Source organism: Macaca thibetana, chromosome 4 (genome assembly GCF_024542745.1).
Source record: "Macaca thibetana thibetana isolate TM-01 chromosome 4, ASM2454274v1, whole genome shotgun sequence".
NCBI classification, from domain to species: Eukaryota; Metazoa; Chordata; class Mammalia; order Primates; family Cercopithecidae; genus Macaca; species Macaca thibetana.
In genome coordinates, this window is record NC_065581.1 from 33,984,611 (window position 1) to 34,011,617 (window position 27,007).

General features: G+C 54.2%; 4 protein-coding genes across 9 annotated transcripts in view; 2 read left to right on the forward strand and 2 right to left on the reverse strand.

The window, feature by feature from the left end:
- Nucleotides 1-15,427, reverse strand: part of LOC126952708 (collagen alpha-2(XI) chain) — a 30,437-nt gene extending 15,010 nt beyond the window's left edge. Inside the window, exons 1-22 of one of the 3 annotated variants that reach the window (XM_050787540.1) lie at nucleotides 15,266-15,427; nucleotides 14,397-14,552; nucleotides 11,538-11,687; nucleotides 11,189-11,399; nucleotides 10,573-10,735; nucleotides 8,855-9,046; nucleotides 7,954-8,031; nucleotides 7,246-7,308; nucleotides 6,397-6,576; nucleotides 3,330-3,389; nucleotides 3,183-3,224; nucleotides 2,887-2,949; nucleotides 2,479-2,553; nucleotides 1,947-2,033; nucleotides 1,659-1,715; nucleotides 1,459-1,512; nucleotides 1,302-1,355; nucleotides 1,149-1,202; nucleotides 912-965; nucleotides 668-721; nucleotides 541-585; nucleotides 365-418 (exon numbers count right to left, since the gene is read on the reverse strand). In XM_050787540.1, the coding sequence (XP_050643497.1) occupies nucleotides 365-418; nucleotides 541-585; nucleotides 668-721; nucleotides 912-965; nucleotides 1,149-1,202; nucleotides 1,302-1,355; nucleotides 1,459-1,512; nucleotides 1,659-1,715; nucleotides 1,947-2,033; nucleotides 2,479-2,553; nucleotides 2,887-2,949; nucleotides 3,183-3,224; nucleotides 3,330-3,389; nucleotides 6,397-6,576; nucleotides 7,246-7,308; nucleotides 7,954-8,031; nucleotides 8,855-9,046; nucleotides 10,573-10,735; nucleotides 11,189-11,399; nucleotides 11,538-11,687; nucleotides 14,397-14,478 (1,872 nt within the window). In that variant the 5' untranslated portion in view covers nucleotides 14,479-14,552; nucleotides 15,266-15,427. Of the gene's footprint in view, nucleotides 1-364; nucleotides 419-540; nucleotides 586-667; nucleotides 722-911; nucleotides 966-1,148; nucleotides 1,203-1,301; nucleotides 1,356-1,458; nucleotides 1,513-1,658; nucleotides 1,716-1,946; nucleotides 2,034-2,478; nucleotides 2,554-2,886; nucleotides 2,950-3,182; nucleotides 3,225-3,329; nucleotides 3,390-6,396; nucleotides 6,577-7,245; nucleotides 7,309-7,953; nucleotides 8,032-8,672; nucleotides 9,047-10,572; nucleotides 10,736-11,188; nucleotides 11,400-11,537; nucleotides 11,688-14,396; nucleotides 14,714-15,265 lie in introns of those variants that run through there. The other 2 variants (XM_050787541.1, XM_050787542.1) reach the window with 2 other exon arrangements.
- SLC39A7 (solute carrier family 39 member 7) overlaps nucleotides 1-26,896 on the forward strand; it is a 40,143-nt gene extending 13,247 nt beyond the window's left edge. Inside the window, exons 2-9 of the mRNA XM_050787694.1 lie at nucleotides 23,072-23,141; nucleotides 23,448-23,862; nucleotides 23,951-24,119; nucleotides 24,278-24,331; nucleotides 24,469-24,633; nucleotides 24,766-24,906; nucleotides 25,389-25,585; nucleotides 26,019-26,896. Coding sequence (XP_050643651.1) covers nucleotides 23,452-23,862; nucleotides 23,951-24,119; nucleotides 24,278-24,331; nucleotides 24,469-24,633; nucleotides 24,766-24,906; nucleotides 25,389-25,585; nucleotides 26,019-26,291 — 1,410 coding nt within the window. The 5' untranslated portion in view covers nucleotides 23,072-23,141; nucleotides 23,448-23,451 and the 3' untranslated portion in view covers nucleotides 26,292-26,896. The remainder of the gene's footprint in view (nucleotides 1-23,071; nucleotides 23,142-23,447; nucleotides 23,863-23,950; nucleotides 24,120-24,277; nucleotides 24,332-24,468; nucleotides 24,634-24,765; nucleotides 24,907-25,388; nucleotides 25,586-26,018) is intronic.
- RPS18 (ribosomal protein S18) overlaps nucleotides 1-27,007 on the forward strand; it is a 111,627-nt gene that overhangs the window by 11,264 nt on the left and 73,356 nt on the right. The window lies entirely within an intron of this gene.
- RXRB (retinoid X receptor beta) lies at nucleotides 15,827-23,056 on the reverse strand. 2 transcript variants are annotated; one of them, XM_050787667.1, is made up of 10 exons: nucleotides 22,446-23,056; nucleotides 21,384-21,631; nucleotides 20,527-20,683; nucleotides 19,976-20,155; nucleotides 18,666-18,838; nucleotides 18,141-18,270; nucleotides 17,806-17,938; nucleotides 17,599-17,690; nucleotides 17,181-17,286; nucleotides 15,827-17,066 (listed from the first exon to the last, which is right to left on the reverse strand). In XM_050787667.1, the coding sequence occupies exons 1-10, from the start codon at nucleotides 22,678-22,680 to the stop codon at nucleotides 16,919-16,921; spliced, it is 1,602 nt and encodes a 533-aa protein (XP_050643624.1). In that variant the 5' UTR covers nucleotides 22,681-23,056; the 3' UTR covers nucleotides 15,827-16,918. The 2 variants fall into 2 exon arrangements, with proteins under 2 accessions (XP_050643624.1, XP_050643623.1); XM_050787666.1 differs by having other exon boundaries at nucleotides 17,599-17,702.

The following is a 27,007-nucleotide window of genomic DNA, read 5'->3' on the forward strand; positions in this document are numbered from 1 at the left end:
GGCCCAGCCATTCCCAAGGTTGGGACGGTCAGACCTCCAATCCATCCCGAACCCAAGCAAACACAGCTGGCCCAGGCCTGCAGGGTGTGGGACTGTGGATCTGTGGGCTTGTGGGCATTCGTTTTGTTTTTCTCAAGGATTTATTTCCTATGCCCAAGGGCCCTCGGGGCACCACACCACATGGCCCTCCCTGTGCCTGGGGAGCGAAGGCTGAGGCAGGGCAGGGTGGGGCCAGAGCCAGGGGAGCTCACGGGGAATGGGAAGCATGCCGAGAGAGGAGAGGGAGCAGGAAGGCAGCTAGAAAGGTGGAGAGTTGGAGAGGTCAAGGGGTCACCTCAGGGTCAGAAGTCAGGGAGTCACTTACAGGAGGTCCAGGAATACCAGGTGGGCCTTTGGGGCCAAGGAGACCTCGAGGTCCCTGCATTCAGGGTGAGGGGAGGAGACAGCATGAATGGATAAAACTGTGTCCCTTTAGTGCCCATGTCCCCCTCCTGGCTTCCCCAGAGCCCCCTCCCCCAGCACCAGCCCTTGGACACTCACCGACTCTCCAGGCAGCCCTCGAGGCCCGATCTCCCCATCATCTCCCTGGAGGAGGAGGACATGGTGAAGCTGCCGTGCCTTCTAGACCTCCCCTGCACCCAGCCCCTACATTTGCCACTACACGTACCCTCTCTCCATCCTCACCAGGGGGACCAGGAAGGCCCTGGGCACCAGTATCACCCTGCAAAATGGGGGAACTCATAAGAGGGGCCTCAGAGCCCCCAACACAGGCAGACACTGAACCTCTACACTTAGCCGACCCATTACGTTCACCGAGCTCCTGCCAAGCCTCCAACCTCCCTTCCCTACCTATCCTCACTCCCACAAAAGATTTATCCCCAATTACAACACACACCCACTAATGTACTCACCCTATGGCCCTTTTCTCCAGGGAGCCCTGGGAGTCCATCAAAACCTCGGTCACCCTAGGAGGAGGAGGGGCAGCCAGAGTGAGGACACAACCCTGTCCAACCCCACCCCTTCCTACTGCACCTGAGTTGGGGCACTGATCCTGGGGGAGCCTGGGGAACTAGGCCATCCCCAAGAAACAACTGAGCCCAGGGTGGGCTGAAGGCTACAGGCTTCAGGGAGGGGCCCAAGCCTGTTACCTTCACTCCAGGTTCTCCAGGCATCCCCCGGGCTCCATCAGCACCTGCCCGGCCCTGGGAGAACAAGGGAAGTGTCAGAGCAAGCAGGGGCGCAGTCCCCCACACTGCAGGCCCTGTCTCCCCGCAACACCCATCCACCCCTGGGGCACTCACCCTTCTCCCAGCTTTGCCAGGAGGGCCTGTGAGTCCCTGAGGTCCTCTGGGGCCCTGGTAAGAGGAGAGATGGGGTGGGGTTAGGAGGCATGGGAGGGGAGTGAGGAAGACTGAGCTGGGGAACAGATACTGGGGTGCAGTGGAGGAGGGTGGTCACCTGAGGTCCTAAGTCTCCAGACTCTCCTTTCAGGCCAGGGCTCCCAGGTTGGCCCTGGGAGAGAGAAGAGAGGACGGTCGTAATGAAGGACACACCCAAAAGTGGCCTCTGAGTGTTCCCCAAAAGAAGCCCTTCTCCAGAACTATCCACACCACACACACAAATAAAGCATCCTCCACCCAAGCACCCTGCTCACTCACCAAGGGTCCAGGGCGTCCTGTGTATCCCATGGGGCCAGGAGGTCCACGGAGCGCCAGCTAGGGAAGCAGGGTGACAGCAGAGCTGAGGGAGAGGCAGTGGGAAACCCCAGCCGCAGCAGCCTCCAAATTCACCCTTCCTCTCCTGATCCTCATCCACTACCCAGGATTCTCCCCAACCTCCCTGTTAACCTCAAAACAACCCAGGCCTCCCCTGCCCCACATTCACTCCAACCAAACCTTCCAGTGCCCTCCAGAGCCTTCCCTTTCCAGGGAAGCAGCCCCACTCACCCTCGCCTGCTGCAGGATCGCCTGGGCCTGAGCCTCCTGGGCCGCCACCACAGGGCCCTTGTCACCCCCACCACTGCCAAATCGGAACTGAGGGCAAGGAGAGAAGATCCAGATTCTCTTCCAAGAAAGCCACGGGACCCTCCCAGGCAGAGGTTCCCTCCAGCGTTTCTGCCACTTGCCCCAGGTTCTGCCCATCCAGCATTTCCCATGGCTTCCAGATAACCACTTAGAGGATTCCAGAAACTCAGCTCCTGCCCTCCTCCTCCACTGTCCAGCCTCTGCCTCCAGAAAGACTCTCTTTTGGTTCTAGAGTCCCTGAAATATAGGCTGTTCTGCCCAGTCCTAGAAGACTGGTGTTTTGTTCTAGGTCATCTAATGAGGACCCATCTCCCCAACCCCAAAGACAAATCCCTTTGGAGTGATGATCTTTTGAGACTCCTCCATAGCTTTCCTGCCCATCTGGTTCTTGGTAACACGACACAATTCCTTGTCTTTCCCATCAGCAGGTTCCAAAACCCAAGAGACAACTCACTGGGAGCATGAGAGATGTGCCAGGAGGACCAGGAGCCCCATCTGATCCAGGGAGCCCTGCTCGGCCAGGAGGCCCCTGGAGTGGGAAGAGAATGCAAAATATGGGGTGACAGATAAGGGAACATCAAGATCTTAGCACGATTTTGAAACATCCTCTTCAACAGAATAAGTGTAGACTCCTCTAGCTCTTTCCTGAGTCTCCCACCCCCATGGGGAAAACTGAGGGTGAGAAACCAGATTAGTACCCTACCCAACCAGAGTTTGCCCTCCTTTCTGGTTGCTGGGAAGCAAACCATCCCCTCATTCATTAACAAGCCACCTAACAAGAAATTACTGGGCATGGCAGCCCCCACTTGGATACCACTAGCTCCCCCAAAGCTCCCCCCTCACATAGAGGACACTCCCTTACCCGCTCTCCAGGGTCTCCAACTGGGCCTGGGTTCCCCTGGATGCCAGGGGGACCAATCAATCCCTGAGGAACAAAACAGTAGGGGTCAGGTGTGGGCATTCAGACAGGTGTGGGCACTCAGCCTGTGGCTAAGGAGTGGTCTGTGCAGAAGAGATCTGGGAATCTGGGAAGCATTGATTGGAGAGATGCTCCAGAGTTCTGAGGAGGAGGCCTGGGCATATGTGGGGACGGCTCAGATGAGCACATAGCAGGGCTTTCTGAGAAAAGCATGGTCACCAGGTCACTGCTAGACTCACCGCAGGGCCTTCTGGGCCAGGAGGCCCCTCCACAAGCATACCCTGTGGAGTCAAAAGTTAAAAGTCAGAGGTGACAGGACCAGCACACCAAACCCCACTTGCTTCTCCTCTTTCCACCACCTCAGCCCTGTGACCAGCATAACTTACAGGTTCCAACACCGCAGGCTCTCCCTTCTCTCCCTTCAGCCCTCGGGGTCCATGGGCAGCCTGAGGGAGACACACATGTAACCCCCAGTGGGGCCTGTGAGCAGCCAGGACACCAGGCCTGCCCCCATCTCAACTCCAACCTTGATTCTTAGATCCTCTCAAGACCACTTCAGCCCTACCCGAAAGCCCCACAGCCCTCCCCTAAAACTCCCTCTTCATACACCTTTCAAGCCTGCCAAGGAGACCTCAGGGTTCCCTGCCCCCCAAACAGTTCCCAGCCCCACCTCAGCAAACACAACCTCTCCATCTCCCTGACAGCCTCTTTCAGGAAGGTCCCCAGACCTTTCTAGTGTTTTTGTTGTTGTTGTTGTTGTTGTTTGGTTTTTTGGGTTTTTTTCTTTTTTTTTGAGAAGAAGTCTCGCTGTGTCACCCAGGCTGAAGTACAGTGGCGCGATCTCAGCTCACTATAACCTCCGCCTTCCAGGTTCAAGAGATTCTCCTGCCTCAGCCTCCCAAGTAGCTGGGATTACACTGGGATTACAGATGTGCACCACCATGCCCGGCTAATTTTTGTATTTTTATTAGATATGGGGTTTCACCATGTTGGCCAGGCTGGTCTCAAACTCCTGACCTCAGGTGATCCACCTGCCTTGGCCTCCTAAAGTGCTGGAATTACAGGCATGAGCCACCACACCCGGCCCCTTCCAGGGATTTTAAACCACCCACCTTCCCAAACCCTCTTCTAGAGGACCCTATCCTATCCCCCAAAATCCCTCTGACCCCAGGAATCCCTAGAACCTTAAGAAACCTTCCACACATTTACCCCGATACATCATAAAAGAATCTCTCTAAGATTGTGGGTAGATTTTTATTTGGGGTAAGAGGAGGGCATGGACCCATATGAGAACCTGATAAAAGCTAGGCTGGGTGAGGTGGCTCACGCCCATAATCCCAGCATTTTGGGAGGTGGAGGCAGGCAGATCACCTGAGGTCAGGAGTTTGAGACCAGCCTGACCAACATGGTGAAACCCCATCTCTAATAAAAATACAGAATTAGCCAGGCGTGGTGGCACATGCCTGTAATCCCAGCTACTTGGGAGGCTGAGGCAGGAGAATCGCTTGAATCCATGAGGTGGAGGTTGAAGTGAGCCGAGATCGTGCCATTGTACTCCAGCCTAGGCAACAAGAGCAAAACTCCATCTCAAAAAAAAAGAATCTGATGAAAGCTCTGAGTCTTTCTCCAGAAATGAAAAAGTATATGCTATTATGCACAGAATTTTATTTAGGATGTCAAAGGGTTCACAAGTTTAAATATGCCCCAAAGGTTAAGCATCCATACTCCAAGTAAATTTGGAGGCTGGGCACGGTGACGCACGCCTGTAATCCTAGAACTTTGGGAGGCGGAAACAGGCAGATCACTTAAGGTCAGTAGTTTGAGACCAGCCTGGCCACCATGTGAAACCCCGTCTCTACTAAAAATACAAAAAATAGCCGGGCGTGGTGGCACATGTCTGTAATCCCAGCTACTCAGGAGGCTGAGGCAGGAGGATTGCTTGAACCCAGGAAGCAGAGGTTGCAGTGAGCCAAGATTCTGCCACTGCACTCCAACCTGGGTGACAGAGTGAGACACTGCCTCAAAAAAAAAAAAAAATTGGAGAGCAGTCCCCACTGAATGCATTGCCCTTCCTCTGGCCCTCAAGTACATTCCAAGCCCACCAGTTCCCTCCCTTGCACACCTCCACTCAGATAACTGTTCCCAACTCTAGGGCCAGAAACAAAAGAACAGGGAGAATGGGAGACATTCACCACCACCCCAACTCCCCCCAACAAAGATCTTCAGAATGTCCCTCTCCACCTTCATTCTGACCAAACAGCAATGATCAGTTTCAAAACTCTCTGAAATCCCATGTCAACCCCAAATACCCAGAGAGCAGCATAAAAGAAAGGCAGCAGAAGCTCAAGGGAGGCAAGAGAGGGGAGGTATGGAATGCAGCAGCACAGCAGAGGAGGCAGCCAGAACTGCAAGGCAGGCAGAAGATGGAGCAGAGTAGACAGGAAGCAGTCCCACTGACAGGGAATACTGGAAGATATGAGAACAACTAAGGGACACAGAACAAAATGACAAACACGTGGAAGCAAGAATGATGCCAGAGCCAAGGAAAATTAAACATGGCCAACATGGCTAGAAAACAAACTGGACAAACAGGAAGTGGCTGAACAGACAGGAAGCAGCCAAAGAAAGAGGATCCAGGAAGTGAACCTTCAACAACAACATGGCTACCATGACCCAGAGAGAAAAGAAGGGCACAAAACAGGTAGAATGTGACTCCTGCAAAGGGAATCATGACAGTGAAGAGTAATTCTTCCAGAAAACACAAACATCAAGGCTAGGACACACAGGAAGTAGCCATGAGAAATATTGAGGCCCACAATGGAAACTTTATGATTTAGATGACCTGAGACACACAGGAAGTGGCTTATTGTCAAAGGAAATTGTCACAAGATAGCATGAAAAACTAGAGCCAGAACAGAAATAATAAATCCCTTGCAGTCCAACCTGACACAGTTACCAAGATGGATGCCACAGCTGGAGAAGGCAGGGAAGGGACAGATAATAAGTGGCCTGTAGGTTAACAAAAAGGTGACATAGGAAGTTAGATCGTTCGGTAGAAACATGAACAAAAAAATTGTTTCACCAAGAAGAAATGATAGAGAAACTCTGAAAATGGACACAAGGTAGTAGTTTATTGACCAAAAGCTTTATGAAATCCAGTTTCAGTTAGACAGGAAGTGATCAAGAAAGACAGGAAGTAGCTATATAATTTTTATTTAAATTCCCAATTGCCCTGAGCAGAAGTATCCACAAGAGTCACAAGGTAAGACATTTGGCAAGGGAAGGCAGGTAGTAATCTTTTCAAGCAACATATATATCATATGTGAACAGAAAATGACAAGTCACAGATGGGAAGTTGCTCACAGCCAACAGCCAAGGATCAAAACCAACAAGAAGCAATTCTTGTAGCTCCCACTGGTGGTCAAGAATGAAAGAGAAGCTCCTTTCACTTACGGCTCCTGAGTGGGCTGTCTCCGCAGAGAGGGCAGGGCCAAGCTCTGTCTCCTCACGATAATCATCCCCATAGCCATAGGTGTAATCGTAGGGCCCTTCAGGAGGGTCTGTGCCACCCTCCCCATATTCCTCTGCCTGGAACCTGTCGGCTGTGGGGGGGACCTGGAGATCTGTCTGCTCCTTCCCAGGGATGGGGAGGGAGAGGAGTAGATGGGGATGTTAGGGCTGAGAGGAGGCTTACCCTGGACCCCAGGGTGTGAAAACTTCTAGCCCAAAGGATTCTGAGGTTAATCAGAACTGGAGTTTTTCTCCCAAGAAGAGCCATGGGAGTGGTTGTATATAAATGGAAGGGCCATCAAAGGCCGAAAATGGGGAGAGATGTCCAGAAAGTGGGTCCAGTGGGACGAAGTGGTGGATAAAATGAAGGGTGGCCGGAGGGCTGGACGCAGAGTGGACAGTCCATGAACACAATGACAGACAAAGTAGTCCAGGAATGACCAGAGAGATAGGGAAGACAAACGGTGACAACATTGGACAGAAAGTGGCTCCTGGAAACAGAAATAGGACATAGAAAGTAAGACCATTAGACACCAACATGGAGACGAGGTCACTCTGGAATCAAAGAATCGTGGAAGAAGGCCTGGATACTGAAGGGAACTGGCTGGACTGAGAGAGACAAGCAGACCCACAGAACTATAGAGTGACCCAAAGACAGAGGCCATCAATGGAAATGAGGAAGAACCCTCCGGCCAGAGGAGGGGCTGGTCCATCAAGATGTCATGGGCCGAGGGGAGTGAGTCACAGGTGCCCATTTCCCCCAGCTAGGGTGAGGGTGGGGCATAAAGTTACCTCCTCAAGGGGTGGCAAGGGGCTTGACTCCAGGATTTCTTCCTCTTCACCTGGGGTGGGGTCCTGACCCCAAAGAGAGAAGGAGAAGAGTAGCACAGGGTGGGAAGGAAGGAGAAAGGTTAGCGGAAGGGTGGCAAAGCAGCACCCGTCCCCCAAGGGCAGGGTCTGTCTGTGCTGGGGGATGGGGGAAATCTCAGATCTTGCAGCCCCTTTGGAGGGGGATAGTTTGGGGAGAGTGAACCTCCAAGGTCATAGAGGTTTGGGGGCAGAGATCTGGATGCCCCGGCTCTACCTGCCGGTAACCGCTGCCTCTGGTCCTGGGGGGGGGGCCAGGCAGTGGGGGAAGCTGCCCTCCGAGCTGGGCGTCGGGAAGGGGGAGGCTGGCCCTGTGCTGGGCCAAAGCCTGCAGTTGGAGAGGGCCTCCGGTCTGGTGAGGGGGACGCCTGCCGGGCCGCTGACCGCTTGGCAGGTGGGGTAGGCTTTCGGGGAGGGGTCCGACGCCCCCTAGGGGAAGGGGGAGGCCTGTGGTGGGGGCTCCCAGGGTGCTGCAGCAGAGAGACAGGGAGGGGGCAGGGAGTAAGTAAATCCCCATCATCTAAACACACTGTGCCTCTTCCCACAGCATGGGGGGGGAGGAAGGTGTTCTAGGAGATGATTGCTGGGGGTGCTGGGAGAAAGGGAAGAAATGAAGGGGTCCCTTGAGTTTACCTGATAATCAGGGGTTGTCCCCGTAGTCATCACATCGTAATACGGGGGCTCGTAGTCATAGTAGAGAGACTCAGTGGGCTGGGATTGGGGGGTGGGCATAGACAGGAAGGGGATGAGGTAGTTGGAAGGTGTGGGGTGAAGGGCAGGAGAGGGAGATAAAAAGATGGTGTGGGTGTTGGGGAACAGAGAGTTGAAGATGAAAGGAGAGGTTGAGGGTCAGGAGGGAGGTGGGGGGAGGTGGAACAGAGAGAAGGAGTTCCACATGTGAGGCAGAAGCAGACATGATTAAGAGATTGACCCTCTGATCTTCAGTCCACTGACCCCAGAGCCTATCTGTATTCTAACTGTCCAGGCCCCACCTAACCCAAGCTCCCTTCCCTTCCCTTCCCCCACCACCTCCCCTTTTCCTGCCCCTCCAGGTAGGTGGGGGCCAGAGACCAGGCCCCCCACCCCCACAATTCTGCAGACCCACCCCTACTTTGACATTCCCTCCATCCCCACTTCTTCCCATTCCTCCTCCTTGGTCTCACCGTCCTAACTGCTTTCTCCTGGTTTCAGTCCCCTCTACACTCCTCTCCTACCTGCCTCCCCAGCTCTCACCACGCCCCCACTGTCTCCCAATCTCTTAATTCAAGGAAGGAAGGGAAAACCCAGGGACACAGTTCCAGGAAGACTGGTAGAGGAGACGCAGAGCAGGGAACACAGCTCCCAGCCACGAATTCTTCATAACAACTCTTTTTATTTTTAGATGAAAATAAAAAGGCTGATGAATGAGGACTAGGAAGAGGGGGTGATGAGAATAGGAAGATGAGGGTGGGGAGGACAACTAAGGAGGAGAGATGCCTGGGTGTCTTCCCTCTCTGGGGTGTGCTGCACTTGGGGGTTCTCCTGGCTCCCTCACCTGGCGCTGGGGTTCCTGATTTTGTGGCCTATGAAGTCTTGATGGTTGCTGCTCTGGAGATCTCTGGGCTCTGTGAGGCTGTTGGTTTTGGGGTCTTGCCCTCTGGCCCCCCTCGCATTCCAGCTCCTTCTGTTCACATGATTCATAGGCTGCTTGGACCCCTGGGACAATGGCCAACTCCTGGACATCACCCTGCAAAGACATGAGAAAGATGGAGCAGAGAGCTTCAGAGAGAGAGGCAGAGGGTATCATCCAGGAGAAAGGGTAGGAGGCCAATCCTAGGCAAAACCCTATGACGGGAGAAGGTCACTGTCAGTCCTCCATATGCACAGCCCTTTTCAGTTCTCAAGGGATCTCATGGGACCTTCATAACAACCAGGAAAGTTGGCAGAACAAGGATCTTTCTTTCTACCCATTTTTCAGATACATTCCATTCAGAAAAGCCCAAAAAGGCAATGACTGCCCCAAGGTCACCTAGAATGGCAGAATCAGGACCAGATCCCAGGCCTTCCAGAATTATTTGCCTCCCCTCTGCCCTTTGTGGCAATGCATGAACCCTTTCACAGTGGCTTCCAGAGACAGGGCTCAGCCTTAGATGCCTTGGTCTTTCAATGGCAGTGATGATGAGAATTCTCTGGACCTCTAGAAATGGAGTGGGGAGAACCCATTTCTGAGTTCCAATGGCATTTACTTTTGCCCACACAAGGTGCTTAGCATACTCTCCACTGCACCGTAATTTAGGGGATGTTGTCTCATTTCCAGAGCCCACCTGGGAGCTCTTGGGGGTGATAGAGACTTTATATTCTTCTTCTTTATTCTCCTTGGCCAGCAGGTATTCAGAAAATGTTGACTGGCTTGGAGGGTGAATGGAGGGATGGATGAATGGATAGATGAGTGGATGGGTGGCTGGGGGCTTACACACATTAATGAATGGGAGCACTGATAAATAGTGAATGAATAAATGTATATATGGGAGAGTAGACTGGTGGGTAGATGAACAGGGGTTACAGAGTAGATGGAAGCAAATGGGTGAATAGGTAGATGGGTGAACTTATGTGGGTGAATGAATAGTCAGATGGGAAATAAGTGGGTGAGGAGATGGGTGCATGAGTGTATTGAAGGAGGGAGTGGTTAAGTTGGTGGAAGGATAATGGATAGATGGGTGGCTGAAGGAATGCATGCATCCTTGTATGCATGGGTAGATGGGGAGGGTGGGTGGGTGGGTGAGTGGATAGCTGGATGGAGGAGTTGAAGAGGATAGATGGATGGAAGCATAGATGGGTGGTTTGAAGGGAAGAGTGGTTAAGCAGGGGAGGATGGACAGGTGGGTGGATATAAGCCTTCATGCATGAGTAGGTGGGTGTGTGATGCATAGATGAGTAAATGCATGGGGGAGTGGGTGGTGGATGTGTGCATAGGTTGTCTGGCGAGTGAGTGAATGGATGGGTGGGTGAGGAGAGAGAGGGGTTGAAGGGATGGATGGATGACGGAACTGATGAAGACTGAGGGACAGAGTAAGTGGCTGTGGACAGTACTGCTGGTAGGCATCTAGTTCTCCTGCAGAGAACAGCAGCCCTGAAGATATAAAATGGAAATGAAAATTCACAAGAAAAAAAATGCAGGCCTAGGGAATAGGAAGATGACATGCTGGGGCCAGAGGGGAGTGGGCACAAGACAGGGGACCAGAAGTCAATCCTGCCTCTGATTGCTCTGGTTACCTCAAAGACTTCTTCATCCAGGATACGGGCACCAAAGATTATCACTCCATGGGTGTCCAATACTGGACGAGCACTTCGTGGGAGTGGCCGGGTGACTCGCTTCTTGCAGTCAACAATGAGGGTGACAGACTGGCCCTTCACAGCCACGGCCACGCGGTGCCACCTGGACATGGAGGGAGAGGTTCAAGTGAACTGGTGGCTGACTGAAGTGGGGGAGTCAACATGGTTGGAGAGCAGTGATGAGAGTTGAAGCGAATGGTGATAAGAGCAGTAATAACAAAGGCTACCGTTTATTGAGTGTTTACAGTGCACCAGGCGCCATGCCATCACTTTCTTATTTGTGCCGATTCTATTTAATGTCCATTTTACAGATGTAGAAAGTGAGGCTCAAAAACTTTAAGTAACTGGCCCAAGGTACAGGCAAGTTCAACATGCAGAGAAGGCTGCACACTGTAAAGCCCAAACTCTGGACTAGAAGTGACTGAAGTTTGGGCAGTGGGTAGGTGTGGTGTGGCCCAAAGAGTCTGAAGGGTTTCACAGTTTAGAGTGTAGGAGTTCCGGGGCACTTCCTCCTCAAAGTGTGGGCCGAGCAGACCAGAGAAGCAAACAAACTTACTTGCCATCTGCGAGGCTGAGGCCTCGGAAGACTGGCTGAGCGGGAGGTTGAGGCCGCCCAGTCTGGTCCTCATACAGGAAGCGGACAGGTCGGCCCAGCTCCAGGCCCAGCTGTTGGACACCCTGGGCACTGTAGAGAGTCAGGAGGGGAGCTTGGAGACCAGGGCGAGTCCGGACAACAGTCAGCAGAGAGAAATCTTTGGGAAATCCTCCTAGTATCCAAGAGAGATACACACAGAGTGAGAGGCAAAGGGAGCCGCCACAACCCCTTTCTTTCCTCCTGGTGTCTGATCCTAGGCCCCATCCCATTACCTCCCCCAGGCCTCCCTACCCCACCACGTCACCCATACCTGGGAAAAGCTGGCGAGTGGGTGCACTGAGCTGGGCAGGTCGTGCCACTCGGTAGGCCACATCAGCTGGACAGATGCCTTTCGTTCTCTGGACACCATCAGGGAGGGAGGGGAACCTCAGAGCCCGGAGCACATCCACAGGGGGTGCACCTGGGAGAGTCCATGACTATCAGGAGAAGGGACGTGCCCTCAGGAGGGCATAAATAGGGGACATTTGGGATCTAGAACTCAGCTTTCCAGGGCTCAAACTCCCTGCAAGGCAAAGGTCACCTCACCCTCACTTGCTTCTAAACAGTGCCTGAATGGACTGGAAATGCAAAGGTACCTGGAGGCAGGGCAGCATCAGCCGGCATTCATCCCCACGACACTCCCGCCCCCCTCTCTCCTAGCATCTGCCTGTCTTACACTCTCCCTTTGTCTTTTAGCCTATGAATCTGCCTCTCTCTGTGCTCTCTGAACATCTCTCAACTCTCCACCTGTCTCCTGTCTCTCTCACTCTCTGACTCTCTCTGTCTCATTATGTTGGTCTTTCTGTCTCTATCTCTTCTGTCTTCCTCCGTTTCTCTCACATTCTGTCCATCTTTTTCTCTCCCTCGCTCTCACTCTCTTTCCATATCTCTCACTCTCTGGGTCTCTGGCACCTGTCCCGTCTCCAGCACAAACAACATCTGGGCAATCGATCATCCTGGGCACAGGAGGTGCAGGGGGGCCACGAGGAAGAGACCAGAGAGGCAGCTCTGTGGGAGGGGTTTGAGCAGCTACCGATCCCAGGTTTGGGGGATGGGGTGGGAACAACCCTGACCATGCTGAGGAAAAAGATACAAGAAAGCTCTCCCAGGAGTCTGTGCCTCCTGGTTTAGGAGATGAGTTGGGGAGGGGTGGAGGAATGGGGGGGGGGGGGCTGAAGCTGCCACGCGGAGCCGGAACAAGTCCAGGGCCCCGAGCCACACATCTGTGGATCCCATCAGAGTGCTTGCCCAGAACCCAGGCAAGCTCCCCACACCTGGAACCTCAATCCTGTCTCACCCCCCTCACCAACCCCACCACCTGGGACCCAAAGATTCAAGACCCAGCCCACCAGCCCTGTCTACCTAGAACTCAGCTTCCTAGGGCTCAAACTCCCTGGAAAACAAAAGATCACCTCGACCTCACTTGCTCCTCTGTATACATACTCTTCACACCATCAGCTCCAGATTGGAAAAATCCCAAAGAGAGTTACAGCAAAACTTTCATAGAAGTGTGGGGCAGGGCAGAGGCCAGAGCAATCAGGAGAGCAGAGCTGGGTGGGGTGGTTGAGGTGGGGCGGGCAGGCAGAGAAAAGGCCCTTTGAGTCCAGGAGCCGGGAAACCACGGCCTTCCCCCCCAACCCCCGCCTAAGCCTGGCCCTCGCGCGTGTGGCAGCTCCGCAAACACCAACACACAAGGGCTGCTTTGAGAGACGAAGGGTGAGTGAGACAGAGACACAGAGACTCACAGAGACCCCAGGCCAAGGAGACCTTGGAGGCCCCTACCCTCCACCAAACCCCAGGGGAGTACAATTCGATCATATAGACGACCTACCCACAGGTCCGCCCACCATCTTCCCACACCAGGCCACATACTTGCCCCACTGTCTCCAGCCCAATCTGCCCCACAGGCTCCCCATTGGTAGCCCCATCACCCTCCACCACTCTACCTCTGGCCCCCCAGATGCCTTATTCTCTAACCTTAGAAATTCCACAGTAACTCATTTCCCTAAAGTCCCATCTCTACCGACTCAGCTCCTGAAATAAGAAACAGTCATCTTAGCCATCCTCCTGCCTCCATGCCAGAGGATCCCTCTTCCCCTAAGAAAGACTCCTAGAGTCTACAGGTACCATACGCCTCAATGTCCTGGCCCTGGGCCTCACTGTCCTCACATCTTGGAAGTTCTTCCTTCTGAAATCTAATCTAAATCCTTTATGCTGCCATTCTGACCATTTTCTCTCTAAAGCAGAGAAGAATTGAATCGTCAAGTTAAATACAAATCAGCCCTCAGTGTCTCCAGAAATAGTGGACTTTTCCCAGCCTGCTGAGGGCTTGGTGCTCACAGCCCCCTCCTCCCTGACATCAAATCCCCTTTCCTAGAAGCCAGGAATTCTGGGTCCTGGGAAAAAGAAGGAAAAGATCGGGGTTGTGGACACCAGGGTCCCAGGGGAGCCTGGCTGGCCAGAGGGAGGAGGGGCTAGGCAGGAATGCAAAGAGTTGGCTCTGGCCTCAGACACCTGATCCTGGCCTGTCCGGCGGGCCGTCCTGTTGGCAGCCAGCCCCAGTGCTCCCCAGAGCCAGCTGCGTGGCAGCATTGAGGGCACAGGGAGGGGGAGGGGGTCCCTGTCCAGGAGGCTAATGAGACAGGTAGTCAAGGCACCCTTTCTTTCTGGGCTTACTGGGCTCTGCTCTGAATCACAGGTGCTCACCCCTTATCCCAGAGATAGCAACAGAAAGGCCAGAAGACACACACGCCTCACCCATCAACACTGGCATCTACCACCCCCACACCAGCAATGACTGGACCCGGCTGGCCCTGGCCATCTTTAGCTCTGGCCATCTTCAGCTCTTCCCAAGGACCCAAGACAAGCATCCATCCCCATTCAGGGCTCTCGAAAGTGGTCCTCCACCTTTCAGCCCTACCTGCCCTCCCCCAGTCACTTTAAGGAGGAAGAGATCCCTACCCTGAATCCAAGGAACACAGGTGTCCTGCCCTCCAGCCTGGACCCTTGAAGCCCCAAATCTCCTTGTTAGACTCAGAAGCTCCTGCCCCAGGCATCAGCTGTCCCCTTCCCAGAGACACTCGGAGCTCCAGCCACACTCCGAGGACTCAGGCATCAGGACTCCGCTTACCTGCCCAGCCTGGGGCCGCGCTCAGCCCCAGCACCAGAGGTAGGAGGAGGAGGAGGCGATGGCAGCGGCTGCACCGCTCCATGGCTGAGAAACCGGAACGCCGGGTCCCAGGGACCCAGGGACCCAGGTCGGCCTGAGACGCTGGATGCTCTGAGGCTGACAGAAGACAGGGAGCAGACTATGAGCCTCAGACGCTGGGGTCCCAGGGAGGTCAGAGGCTGCGGGCAGCAGCAGCTGTCAGCGGCCCAGCTCCATGCAGCAAGGCGCCGTCGGGGCTCCCGGCACTGCTCCCTCCTCGGTGGCTGCCGCTTCTGTGTGTCCCCGGCCACCCTGGCGCCCAGAGCCCCCACCTCGCCCCCGCCCCCGGCCCGGCCCCTGCCTCCAGCAGCCCGCCCACAGCCACCAAGGGGAAACCCCACCCTCAGTCTCCACCTGGGGAGGGAGGCGAGAACGCTCCCTCTCTCTGGCTCTCTCCTGCTCCTTGTAGGTCTCAATGGCCTGTACCCTAAGATTCTCTTTTCGGGAACCCAAATATCTTCCCTAGCCCTTCCTTTTCTAGGACCCAAACGTCCAGTCACACACACCCACTCCCGTTCCCTCCCTCTTGGGGGCCCAGAGTCCCCTTTCAGCAGAGACCTGGGTGGGATTTAGGGCACAGTGGGAGGGGAGAGGCGGGCCTGGGGGTCGCAGTCCCCACCCCACCCATAATCAGGTCTCCATAATTACTTCCCTCACCCCGCCCCGTGTAATTACAGAGCGGGCCGGGGCGGGGGTATTTATAGACAAGGCTATAGATAGCGACGAACTGGGGCGGGGGATGTGTGGGGAGGTGTTCTACGGGGAGCAAGAGGCCAGAGACCGGAACCCACCGACAAACACAGGATAGTCAGGTCCAAGGATATGCACATGGGGGACGCGGTAAGGGAGTCCCAGGGCCCAGGTAGAGGGGGAGCAGTGGTAAGATGAGCGAGCAGTTGACTCTGGTTGGAAGAGTCCAGGGAAATGGGGTCACTCAGGGACGTGGGCCGCCTCCTGGCGGGCAACGCCTGAGAAGCCCGCAGCGCTCAGCGCCCAGTGCGCCCCCACGAGCAGGCACGGCGCCGGGTCTGCCCGGAGCCCGCAGCGCGGCCGGAGGGAAGGCCGGAGCGAGCCGAGGCGCCGCCGCCCGCTGGCGCGGAGAGGGCACGAGCGAACAAGGCGCCTTTGAGAAGCCACCGCCCCCCTTCCTCCTCTGGCCGGCCCCGCCCCTAGCCTGGCACACCCTCTCCCCCCTCCCCAGACAAAGCTTGCCTTGTGTCCCCCACCCTGCGTCCACCTCTTGGGCCCCAGGGAACCTCGGTGGCAGCGTCCAGGGATCGCGTCCGGAGCTCCCAACCGGATACCCCCCCAAGCCCGAAACGGCGCTGCCCATCCTCATACAGTCACCTCAGTCCAGAAAACAGCGATTTTAATTTGAAAGCGATTTTATGTATGAGTGAGAGGGGAAAGGAGCCCCAAAGAGAAAGGACGCAGGGCAAAAATCATGCAGCCCCAGCACCCCACCTCTGCGGGCTGGCCACCTCCCCTCAATTCTCAGGCCAGGATCCTGTGTCCCCAACCTATGCTATGTGCCCAGGGCTGGAGGAGAGCTGTGAAGGGAAGGCCTCCGGGACTACACTCAGGAAAACATCCCCTGTGGGGGCCCTGTCCTCACAGCCCAGGCCCCTTCCCCAAGTTAGACAGAAGAGATGGAGAGGGGGAAAGCTGGGAAGGCTAGTGCTTGGAGAGCCCTAGAGACAGGCCATTTCAGGGCCCTGCCTTTCCCAAACACCCACCTCCACCACTGGCATTTCTTAGTCAACCTGGGAAAGTACAGTACTTCTTTGAGTCTAACTGCAAGTCTCTATCCTCAGAGGAAATTAAAAATAGCAGATCGGTTCATACATCTCCACCAGCCCCTTCACCACCACCACCACCTTTTTTATATTTCAGTCTGACTGCAGAAGGAGGTGAAGTGTAAAAAGAGACTCTGGACAGTAACAGGGCCCCTCCCTCTTCCAGAGAGGCCCCCATCTGCCAGGTTTGAGAAGAGGAAGGCCTGTCAGGCCCTACTCTCATGTCCATCAGTTTGGGGGGCCTGCCCCCCAATATCCACCTCTGGGGGAGTTCCCCATTTCCACTCTTCAGATGGGAAGCAAAATGAGGCAAGATGAGAAGGAAGCAAGGTCCTGGAGGCAGGGCCAGTGCTTTGTGCTGGGGGAAGGACAGAGGGTGAGAAATCACCCCAAATCACGGGAGACCCCGACAAATTCAGAGACTCAAGGCCACTGAAGGGAGACAACCAGTCTTCACAGGGATCTGGGGTCCCTTCCAACTTGGGATATCAAGCAGATCCCTTGGAGGGTTTATGTTCTTGGTTCTGCCCTGTACTTCTCACCCCATCAAGGTTCTGGGAACATGGCCCCCCACCCTGCCCCAGGGCTTGGAGTCCCTCTAGGATGTGTGCTCCTCCAGTGTGAGAAGCACCACGTCAGGGTTTGAGCTCAGGCCAGTTGATGGGGAGCCTCAAGCATCTCCATGAGGAAGGTGTCGATGGGGGTGTCACCAATGAGCTTGAAGAAAAACAGATGCTCTAGACACTTAAGGCCAATGGACCGGAGGGCAGGAAGACGTAGCAGCAGCTTGGCAAACCTGGAGTGGAGGTGGGAGAGGGGGATTGAGAGCTGGAAGCACACGGGCCCTAAATACATCCTCATCGCACTCCCCACTCCCAAGGGAGCCTCAGTGCCCCCAGCCCCATCTCACCGTCCCTGCTGCTCAGGGTACTTCTGTTTGCAGTAGGTCTCCAGTGATGCATACACTTTCTCCCGCAGGACCTCCACCTCACTAGGGTTGGAGAGGCCCTTGGCATCTGGGATGGCAGGGAAGAGAGGAGGAAGAGAAATGAAGACAAACCAAATCAGGATGGCCGTGTGGATGTCAGTCACAGGATGCCCCTTTTGGGCTGCATTTGCTTGCCCTTTACCAGAGGCCTGGCAAGGGAAGCAGGGCCCACTGGGTTTGTGGGATGGATCCGTGGATGTGGGTTTTTCCTTGGCCAGTTGGGAGATTTCCAGGTTGAGGGTCTTACTGAGGGGGATAGCTGGGTAACTTAGGAGTCTCGGAGAAGAGGAGGCTCCAAGGTTGCCTTGGCCTTGAGAGACAAAGGTAATCCTCCTCTTACCTGGATTAAACAGAATGATTGCCCTCAGGCAGCCAAGCTCTGTCTTGTCCATCCTCATGTCACGCATTTTGGACACTAGCTCTGTCAGCACCCTGGAGAGGGACCTGCAGGTCACTCAAAGGTCACAGCTCAGCCAGCCTTGGACACGGACCAGCCTATAGCCCCACCCCCTCTATCTACATGCCAGCCTAGCCGAGGGCCACTGACCGATCAAAGATGGCTCCTACTCCTGCCGAATGGGCTGAGTTGCGGTGCACATGAAGACCTGTGGCAAGGAGGATGCCATCTCGAACATCAATGGATCGGTGGGAGAAGGAGGCAATGAGGAGCTCATTCCAGCCTGGGTGGGGCAGCAAGGGTCAGGAGCCAGAAATCAGGCCAAGGGATTCAAAGCACATCAGTAGAAGAAAAGGAGAAAAGAGGTGGCGAGGTCAGCAAGTTTGGCTCCGAGTACACAAGGTAAGGCCACTGGGGTCACTAAAGGTTGGGAAGTCAAAGAGGGGTCAAATGTCAAGAGGTCAAAGGGATCCAAGGTCACTGACCTGCCCGCAGCAATATGACCTGATCATCCAGAGGCAAGGAGGAAAAGTGTGGGATCCTCTTCGCCCACTCAACAAGCGTGAATAGCTGTTTGTCAGCTGCCTGACAGATGTTAGTCACGGGGTCATTTGGCTGCAGGGGACAGGGGTAAGAGTTACGGAAGATTTTGAGATACGCTGGGAGCCCCTTGTAAGAGGCTTTTGACAACCCCTCCTTACGTATAGTCTTCCTGTGAGCCCCATCCAAACCAATCCCTGTAAGTCAGGCTTCTCTTCTGGCATTCGTGCAAACAATTATTTATTTGGGACATGCCTGTGGTTCTGCCAGTGGGTTGTTTGGGGATTGGAGACAGAAGGAGCTATCACATCCACCTCAGAGGTTTGAAAGACCTGTTTGGCAGCACTTCCAGTCCCAAGTAGTGTTACGAAGGTTATGAGGGGAAAGGAGGGGGAGGGGATATAGAACAGACCTAGACTGCCTCCCCCAACCCCCATCACCAAGGGGAGTAGATTGACCCCAACACTCACGCTGCTGCCGCTACCCCCGGTTCCCCCAGGACCCTCAACGCCCTGGTCACTCTTCTGCTCCACAGCAAGCTCTGCCTCCAGGATCCTGTCCACAGGCATCTCCTCGGGGGCTCCCCCAGCCCCCTCCCCATCCCCATCCTTGTCCTTTCCCCGCTGACGCTCCTCCTGTACCGCTGCAGGGGGAAGCGGGAGAGAAAAAATGGAAAGTCAGCAGCCATCCATGAAGGGGTTCCACAAATATACTTGGCCTCATCAGGATCTCATGGCCCTTGGGAGATATTTATATGAATGGGGACGTCACTAGAAAGGGTGGACTGGGGGCAGCCCTGAAGCAAGGGTTATAAAAGGGCAGATAAGTCAGTCTGGAAAGGTGAGGTAGGTAAAAGAATTAGGGAGGAATTTAAATGGAGAGCCTACTACATGGTTAAAAAAACATGCCTGAGAAAGCTGATTGAAAAAAAATTTTTTTTTAAATAAAATATGCCAAGAAACATGCTAAGCACATTTTAACATTTATTCAATTATCATAATGATGCTGGAAGCATTTATTCTCATTTTTAAAGATGAAGAACTTGGGATTCAAAGAGATTAGTTTGCTTAAATTCATATACTACATAGCAGGTCATACAACTTAATCTAAGTGTGTCTGAGTGCAAATCTTGTGCTCTTCTTACTCAACAAATAGGCAGTGAAAGGAGCACTGGCCTAGGTCTTCAGAGATGTGGGTTCTGATCCCAAACCTGCCTGCCACTCCTTTGTTGCATGACCTTGGGAAAGCCAAGCCTCAGGCTCATCTTCTCTAAAGTGGGCGTTTTGACCAAGATGCACTCTAAAGGGTCTCTCAGAATCCTAGGAATCTGACTTAAGAAGATAAGATGGAGAAGGAAGGGAAGCCCTGAGGTCTTCAGTAAAGTCTGTAAGCTTAAGAGTGTCAGAGTCCCAGGAGTTAGAGGAAAGACCACAGATAACAGGAAACAAAGACCAGAGAAGGTCCATGGAATCAAAGAGAGGAGGAACTACTTAGGTTAGAAATGGGGAGACAGCCCATCATGGGTAAGGAAAAGTTATTCTATCCTAGGACCAGTCTAGGGAGGGGTCACAGGTGCAGGCCACAGAGGCCTAATCATTAAGAAGGAAACTGAAGGGCCAGAACAGGGTAACAGGGAGGAGAGCTGCAAAGGGAGAGAGAAATCAAATATCGCCCTCTAGAGGAAAGAGAACAGTCCAACCTTCCAGAGACGTACACAGTCTGAGTCGGACAGGGGAGAAGGGTATGTGGTCTAAGACACCTGGGTAGGGAAGGTCCTTACCCTCCCTCTTCATGCCAGTGGCCAGGCACTTCTGATAGCGGCAGTACTGACAGCGGTTCCGCTGGCGCTTGTCCACTGTGCAGTCTTTGTTGTCCCGGCAAGAGTATGTAAGGTCCTTGCGGATGGTGCGTTTGAAGAAGCCCTTGCAACCCTCACAGCTGTAAACCCCATAGTGTTTGCCTACAGGGAAACGGGAGGAGCAATAAGAAGGTTGCATGGAGACAGCTTCGCCATTTAGTCTCTTTCCAATCTCCCCCTAGCAAAACTTAAAGTTTAAGTCCTCTCCGTTTGCCAAATACAGAGATAGGGAACCAGGAGCTGAGTGATGATCCAGTCCCAGTCTCCCCACTGTTCAGAAACCCTACAGGCACTCCCTTTTCCCTCTGACCTTCCCCCCAATTGCATCCTACATCTCAGCTTCAGTTTCTTTACTCTCATCAAGCCTCCCCCAGGTCACTTGCTCTGACCAAACCCCATAAGCCCTGGGAATCCCACAGGTGATGATACACGGCCCAGACTCTCCCTCTCTGTTCATCCTCTGAGCCCCATACCTGAGCTTCTGTCCCCGCAGATTGCACATAGCCGTTTGCCAGCCCCAGGGCCACCTGGAGGGGGTGGACAGTGCAGGCCCCGGACCCCTAAGACTGGTGGCTTCACATCTTCAGGGGGGCCAGACCCACCCCCAGGGAGTGACACTGTTGAGTTAATCTGGGATGGGGGAAATAGGGAAGTCACAGGAAGACTTGTTGGGAAGGAGAATCTCACAGAAGTGATGGAAATCATTCCCTACCACTAAGCAAGGCCCTGCAGTGCACATTCCAGAGGGCATCATTTACACTGCAGTCTATGTGAAGGGCCATCCCTGGAGCACAACCCCAAAGAGAATAAACAGGCCCCCCGAAATTGTGCAACACAGTGACCCTGAAGGGCAGGTGTCTTGGGAAAGCAGATGGGACCAAAAGGGCAGAAAATCACTGATAGATGAAAAGGACATCAAGAATATCAGAATTAGCTGGGCGTGGTGGTAGGCACCTGTAATCCCAGATACTCAGGAGGCTGAGGCAGGAGAATCGCTTGAACCCAGGAGGCAGAGGTTGCAGTGAGCCGAGATCGTGCCACTGCACTCCAGCCTGGGCAACAGAGCAAGACTCCATCTCAAAAAACAAAACAAAACAAAACACACACACACAAAAACAAAGAATATTAGGGTTCTTTTAGGGGAGGAAGCATGCACTGAAACATCAGTCACCTCAGGAAAGGCAAGGGGTCTCACAAAGACCACAGGACTGACAAGATTAGAGAATTGGAAGGTCAATGGGCCATGGGGAAGTTCACATATGGATCCTCGGTTACAAGGAAAACAAGAAAACGAAAGTGGCCAGGCAGTAAGTTGGTCACAACCTCTCACCTGGGGGCTGCTGACAGGCCCGGAGAATCCTGGGGGAGCTGGAGGGGGCAGACCAGGGGACCCCATGGAAGAACTGATGACTGGAAAGGGAGAGCCCAGTGGGGGGGGTGGCATCGGAGGTGGGGGTGGGGCCCCAGAGCCTCCAAGGGATGGAGCTGTTGAAGGGGGCAGGGGTGGTCCAGGAGGAGAAGGGGGAGGGACTCCCTGGGGAAGGGGATTTGGGGAGGAGCTGTCTGGGCTTCGGGAGTCTTAGGGAGGGGTATGTACACGTACACAGACACAAAAGAGACAGAAGAGACAAAAAAAGAAAATGAGTCTTCAAACATCCAACTAGAGACTTTAATTCTCTAATACCCCACCGTGCCGGACCCAGCCCACTCCACCCATCCCCAAGTCCAGAGACACCCTGCTGTCAAACAACTGTGTAACTCCGGCTGGTCCGATGGTAGTGGGTTATCAGAACTTATTAATAAACATTAGTGTCACTAAAATTGATATACAACCCCCCACTGCTATATTTGACTGGCTAAAAAAACACAGCATAACTCCTCATTGTGGTGAGAGGAGGGAGGTGACAAGGAGAGGAGGATAGTTCAGGTGAGGAAAATTTTCCAACCGATCTATTTGAATACCAGGTCATCCTAAAGCCACACCTGTCTCGTGGGTGGGGCAACACGTGGGGTAGACCATCGAGCCCCTCTATTCCCAGCGTAAAGCCAGGTAGCCAGAGCGTGCAGGGGAAAGAGATAGGCGGGAGAGACCCCTCCTACGACGCAGGATCTGCCTTTAAACGCCCAAAGTTCTGAAGCTTAAGAGGAATCGTGCCCTTCCCACGCCCGCGACCTCCGGTGCCCAAGGCCTCAAGCGGTCACGGTTAGGAGGGCGGAAGCTCCCCTTCCCCGCCCCGCCCCGGGGAGGAGGGTGCTAAGGCCCTCGGGAGGGAGGGGACGCGTGTTTACAAACAAGGGGGCGGGAGCGCCAGGAAAACCAGAGGAGGGTGTGGGGGAGGGGTTGCAGATAACGCGGTTACTGGCTCGCCTGCCCTTCTGCTGGGACACTCACCCCGCCCGCTGTCGCCCATCCCGTCCCGTCCAGCCTCCCCCGGCTCCGGCTCCGGGGTTTGTTGTTCTCCGCCTGCCACCGCCGCCGCCGCCGCCGCTGCGGGATCCAGCCAGGGCCGTCGCCGCCGCCACCGGGACGCGACCCCACAATGCATTTCTTTTCGCACCCCCACCGGCCCACACTGCCCTGCGGCATGCCGCTGAGGGAGGAAGGGCGGGCGAGCGGCCCAAGACATATCCCTGGCTGAGAGTAGGGATACCGAAGAGCTCCCAGGGATTCCCAGGGGTTGATCGGAGGAGTAGCTGAGCACGAGGAAGCCCCTGAGAGAAAGACTCTGGCCTGGATTGGGTAGAATTAAGCCCGTCGCTCTGCTCTGTACCAAAATGACAGCGCCAATGTGGCAGCCATCTTTGTACAGACGGGAAGTCTCGGCGCGAGTTCCCGCCCCCTCGTCTAGTTGGAAACCGAGGAGGCGGTCTCCTCCGGCCTGTTAGCCCGCCTCGCCCACCCTCCCCTCAAATAACCTCCACACTCGCGCATGCGCATCAGTGCAGGATGGATTCGTCGCTACCAGAGTACCGCCATATTGGTAAAGGCACTAGGACGAAGGTGGAACGGAACTTCCTGTTCTCGCGGGAGCTAAAGGCGGGACTGCCACGTCCGAGCAAACCGGGAAAGGAGAGGATCCCGGAGCTGGTGAGAATTCTCTGTTTTTCTCTACCATCCTTTCTAGGCCTTTTCCTTACCTAATGAGTCATAGAGACGAGGGCCCAGAGAGTCTGTAAAGTGGCTGGTGAAAGACTAGTGTCCCAGGGCCCTACATCCGGGAGGGGGTTCGGGATAAAGAGAACTAGTCTTGGGAACAATGTAGGTAGGTGGGAACTTAAGGGAATGGGAGAGCGGCCCATAGAGGTGGACGGAGGGCGCTATTGGAGTAAAGCTGACCCTGTGTAGGTATAGAGTTGAGTCAAGTGGAGTCACTGTCTCTGTCCCTCTGGTCAGCGTGATGGCCAGAGGCCTGGGGGCCCCCCACTGGGTGGCCGTGGGACTGCTGACCTGGGCGGCCTTGGGGCTTCTGGTGGCTGGACTCGCGGGTCATGACGACCTGCACGACGATCTGCAAGAGGACTTCCATGGCCACAGTCACAGGCACTCACATGAAGATTTCCACCATGGACACAGCCATGCCCATGGCCATGGCCACACTCACGAGAGCATCTGGCATGGACATACCCACGGTCACGACCATGGACATTCACATGAGGATTTACACCATGGCCATAGCCATGGCCACTCCCATGAGAGCCTCTTCCACAGAGGACATGGACATGACCATGAGCATAGCCATGGAGGCTATGGGGAGTCTGGGGCTCCAGGCATCAAGCAGGACCTGGATGCTGTCACTCTCTGGGCTTATGTGAGTCTCCAGGGGATGGGAGAGAGAGGGGCTGGTTCTGGATTGTTGGAAAACACCACAGTACTTGACCCTGACTCTCCCTCACCAGGCACTGGGGGCCACAGTGCTGATCTCAGCAGCTCCATTTTTTGTCCTCTTCCTTATCCCCGTGGAGTCAAACTCCCCCCGGCATCGCTCTCTACTTCAGATCTTGCTCAGTTTTGCTTCCGGTGGCCTCCTGGGAGATGCCTTCCTGCACCTCATTCCTCATGCTCTTGGTAAGTAACCTCTGACTTCTACCTCAAATCTAACCTATTTTGTTCTTTGGGGGAAAAGGGTTCTTTCTCCTTTATGATCCCTGACCTTTCGATATTCCCCCAAATACACACCCTTTGTGTCAGATATTCCCTCATCTGGTTTCCCCCCCATCTTCCAGAACCTCATTCTCACCACACTCTGGAGCAACACGGACATGGACACTCCCACAGTGGTGAGGAAAAGACAGATGGGGATGGGAGTTGGGGTGCTGGGGAAGGTCTGTCTCTCCCTATTCCTCACCTCCTGCACTTGAGGAGGAGGAGTCTGTAATGCACATCTCCTTTAATGTCTCAATGCCTCCATTCCCAGGCCAGGGCCCCATTCTGTCTGTGGGACTGTGGGTTCTCAGTGGAATTGTTGCCTTTCTTGTTGTGGAGAAATTTGTGAGACATGTGAAAGGAGGACATGGTCACAGTCATGGACATGGACACGCTCACAGTCACACACATGGAAGTCATGGACATGGAAGACAAGGTGAGCCCAGGAACAACTTTCCCGAAAGCTGACTTGCCTGCCTCAGAATCTCCTCATCTTACGGCCCTCAGGAGGGAGAGGACATGTTGGAAGATCTGTTCTCCACGCTGACTAACTCTTTTCTTCCCTCAGAGCGTTCTACCAAGGAGAAGCAGAGCTCAGAAGAAGAAGAAAAGGAAACAGGGGGGGTTCAGAAGAGGCGAGGAGGGAGCACGGTACCCAAAGATGGGCCAGTGAGACCTCAGAATGCTGAAGAAGAAAAAAGAGGCTTAGGTAAGGGCCAGAGTTGGTCATAAATTTGGGCAAGGGACATCATCACAAATCACATGGAATATGTGCTGTGGGTAATGGCAGGTGTCTCGGAAACACTAAAAGACTGGGTGTAAGGCCGGGCGCGGTGGCTCAAGCCTGTAATCCCAGCACTTTGGGAGGCCGAGGCGGGCGGATCACAAGGTCAGGAGATCGAGACCACAGTGAAACCCCGTCTCTACCAAAAATACAAAAAATTAGCCGGCGCGTGTGGCGGGCGCCTGTAGTCCTAGCTACTCAGGAGGCTGAGGCAGGAGAATGGCGTGACCAGGAGGCGGAGCTTGCAGTGAACAAGTGAGACTCCGTCTCAAAAAAAAAAAAAAAAAAAAAAAAAAAAAAGACTGGGTGTGAAGTGGTCTCTGAGGGGAGGTGTGAGAATAACTGACCAAGACTGAACAAGTGGTGATTGAGGCCTCTGATCATTTTCTCTTCTCGTCCTGTACAAGATCTGCGTGTGTCAGGGTACCTGAATCTGGCTGCTGACTTGGCACACAACTTCACTGATGGTCTGGCCATTGGGGCTTCCTTTCGAGGGGGTCGGGGGCTAGGGATCCTGACCACAATGACTGTCCTGCTACATGAAGTGCCCCATGAGGTCGGAGACTTTGCCATCTTGGTCCAGTCTGGCTGCAGCAAAAAGCAGGTTGGTGATGTCTGCCAAACACAGCTACCTCAAACCCTTTATTTCTCCTCACTCACCCTAAACCCAAACAGCCTCTTGTTAGTTCCAAACAATTCATACTGTCATTGACAAGTCCTCTAGAAATGAGGGGAAAGAAGTTCTGGTTACTTTGTCCTTTAGCTCAGTATTTCTTAAACTGTGGTCTATAAACCATCTGAATGGTTTAGTGGAGTCTTACACACACACGCCTACTCAATCAGAAAGTCTGGAAAGGACCTCTGATCGCTAAGATTTTTCAGAAATTGTCTATTCTAGACTGCCCCCTCCTCTCTTTTTACTTTGATGTTTAGTTTCCAAATCCATGTCCCCTATACCTATACCCCACCAGCCACTTCTAAACCACTGATAATATTTAGCTATTGGTGAGTGCGTTTTTCTCTTTTCTGCCCATCAGGCAATGCGTCTGCAACTACTGACAGCAGTAGGGGCACTGGCAGGCACAGCCTGTGCCCTTCTCACTGAAGGAGGAGCAGTGGGCAGTGAAGTTGCAGGTGGTGCAGGTCCTGGCTGGGTCCTGCCATTTACTGCAGGTGGCTTTATCTACGTAGCAACAGTGTCTGTGTTGCCCGAGCTGCTGAGGGAGGCATCACCATTGCAGTCACTTCTGGAGGTGCTGGGGCTGCTGGGGGGAGTTGTCATGATGGTGCTGATTGCCCATCTCGAGTGAGGCGTGGGATAAACTACTCCTGCCCCAAACTTCTACCCCTAACTCCAGGTCAGTGGTGTGTAGAGGTTGGGGGCCCTGGCCAGGGACATCTGCCAAAGGAAGGAACTGTAGACTGGGAGAATGGTTACTTTGGCATTAGGGCCTTCAAGGGCTGGCAGTCTTAGAGGCTGGAGCAGTGAGAATGAGAGGCCAGAGGGATGATAGTGTTGGGCACCCCTTGACCATGTTGGGGCCATGAAGAAGGTTGGAAGGGAGAGGGGGTGATGGCAGCTTACCTGGTGTCCCCTACCCCACCTGTTCTCGGAGAACCAAGTTGCCATACAGAAAGTTCTCCAAGGTCCAGTTCCCTTTCTCCCACCAGTCGGTGAAGGCTTCAGAGAAGACCAGAGTCCTGGACAGAGAGGGTAACAGGAGGAGTCGGGGATAAACATCAGACATCAATCATGTGTCCTAATTTGGGAGTGATTCCGGGGGATGGGGGTGGGAGAGGGTTAGTTGGTAATCTCATGGCCTGATTTTTTTTGTTTCTATTCCTTTTATATCACTGTTCCACTCGAGGGGGAGGGGTGGCAACCGGAAATAAAGTCCTCCGATCTTCCGCCCCACATGCAGTCTTTGTCTTTTTGGGGGGAATGGGGCCCCCTGTCTTCTCCGCACCCGGGGCCCCTAAGCAGCAGTGTCTGGCCACGCCCCCGCAGTGGGAGGTCGGCCTGCGC

Bases quoted from the DNA above. Each gene is read 5' to 3' on its own strand.
- RXRB (XM_050787666.1), bottom strand. From the start codon at position 22,680: ATGTCTTGGGCCGCTCGCCCGCCCTTCCTCCCTCAGCGGCATGCCGCA. The intron at 20,684-21,383 runs GTGAGAGGTTGT...CCCCCATCCCAG, and splicing joins GGCCTGTCAGCAGCCCCCAG to ATTAACTCAACAGTGTCACT. The intron at 17,703-17,805 runs GTCAGTGGCCCT...AGTGACCTGCAG, and splicing joins GTAGGAGCCATCTTTGATCG to GTCCCTCTCCAGGGTGCTGA.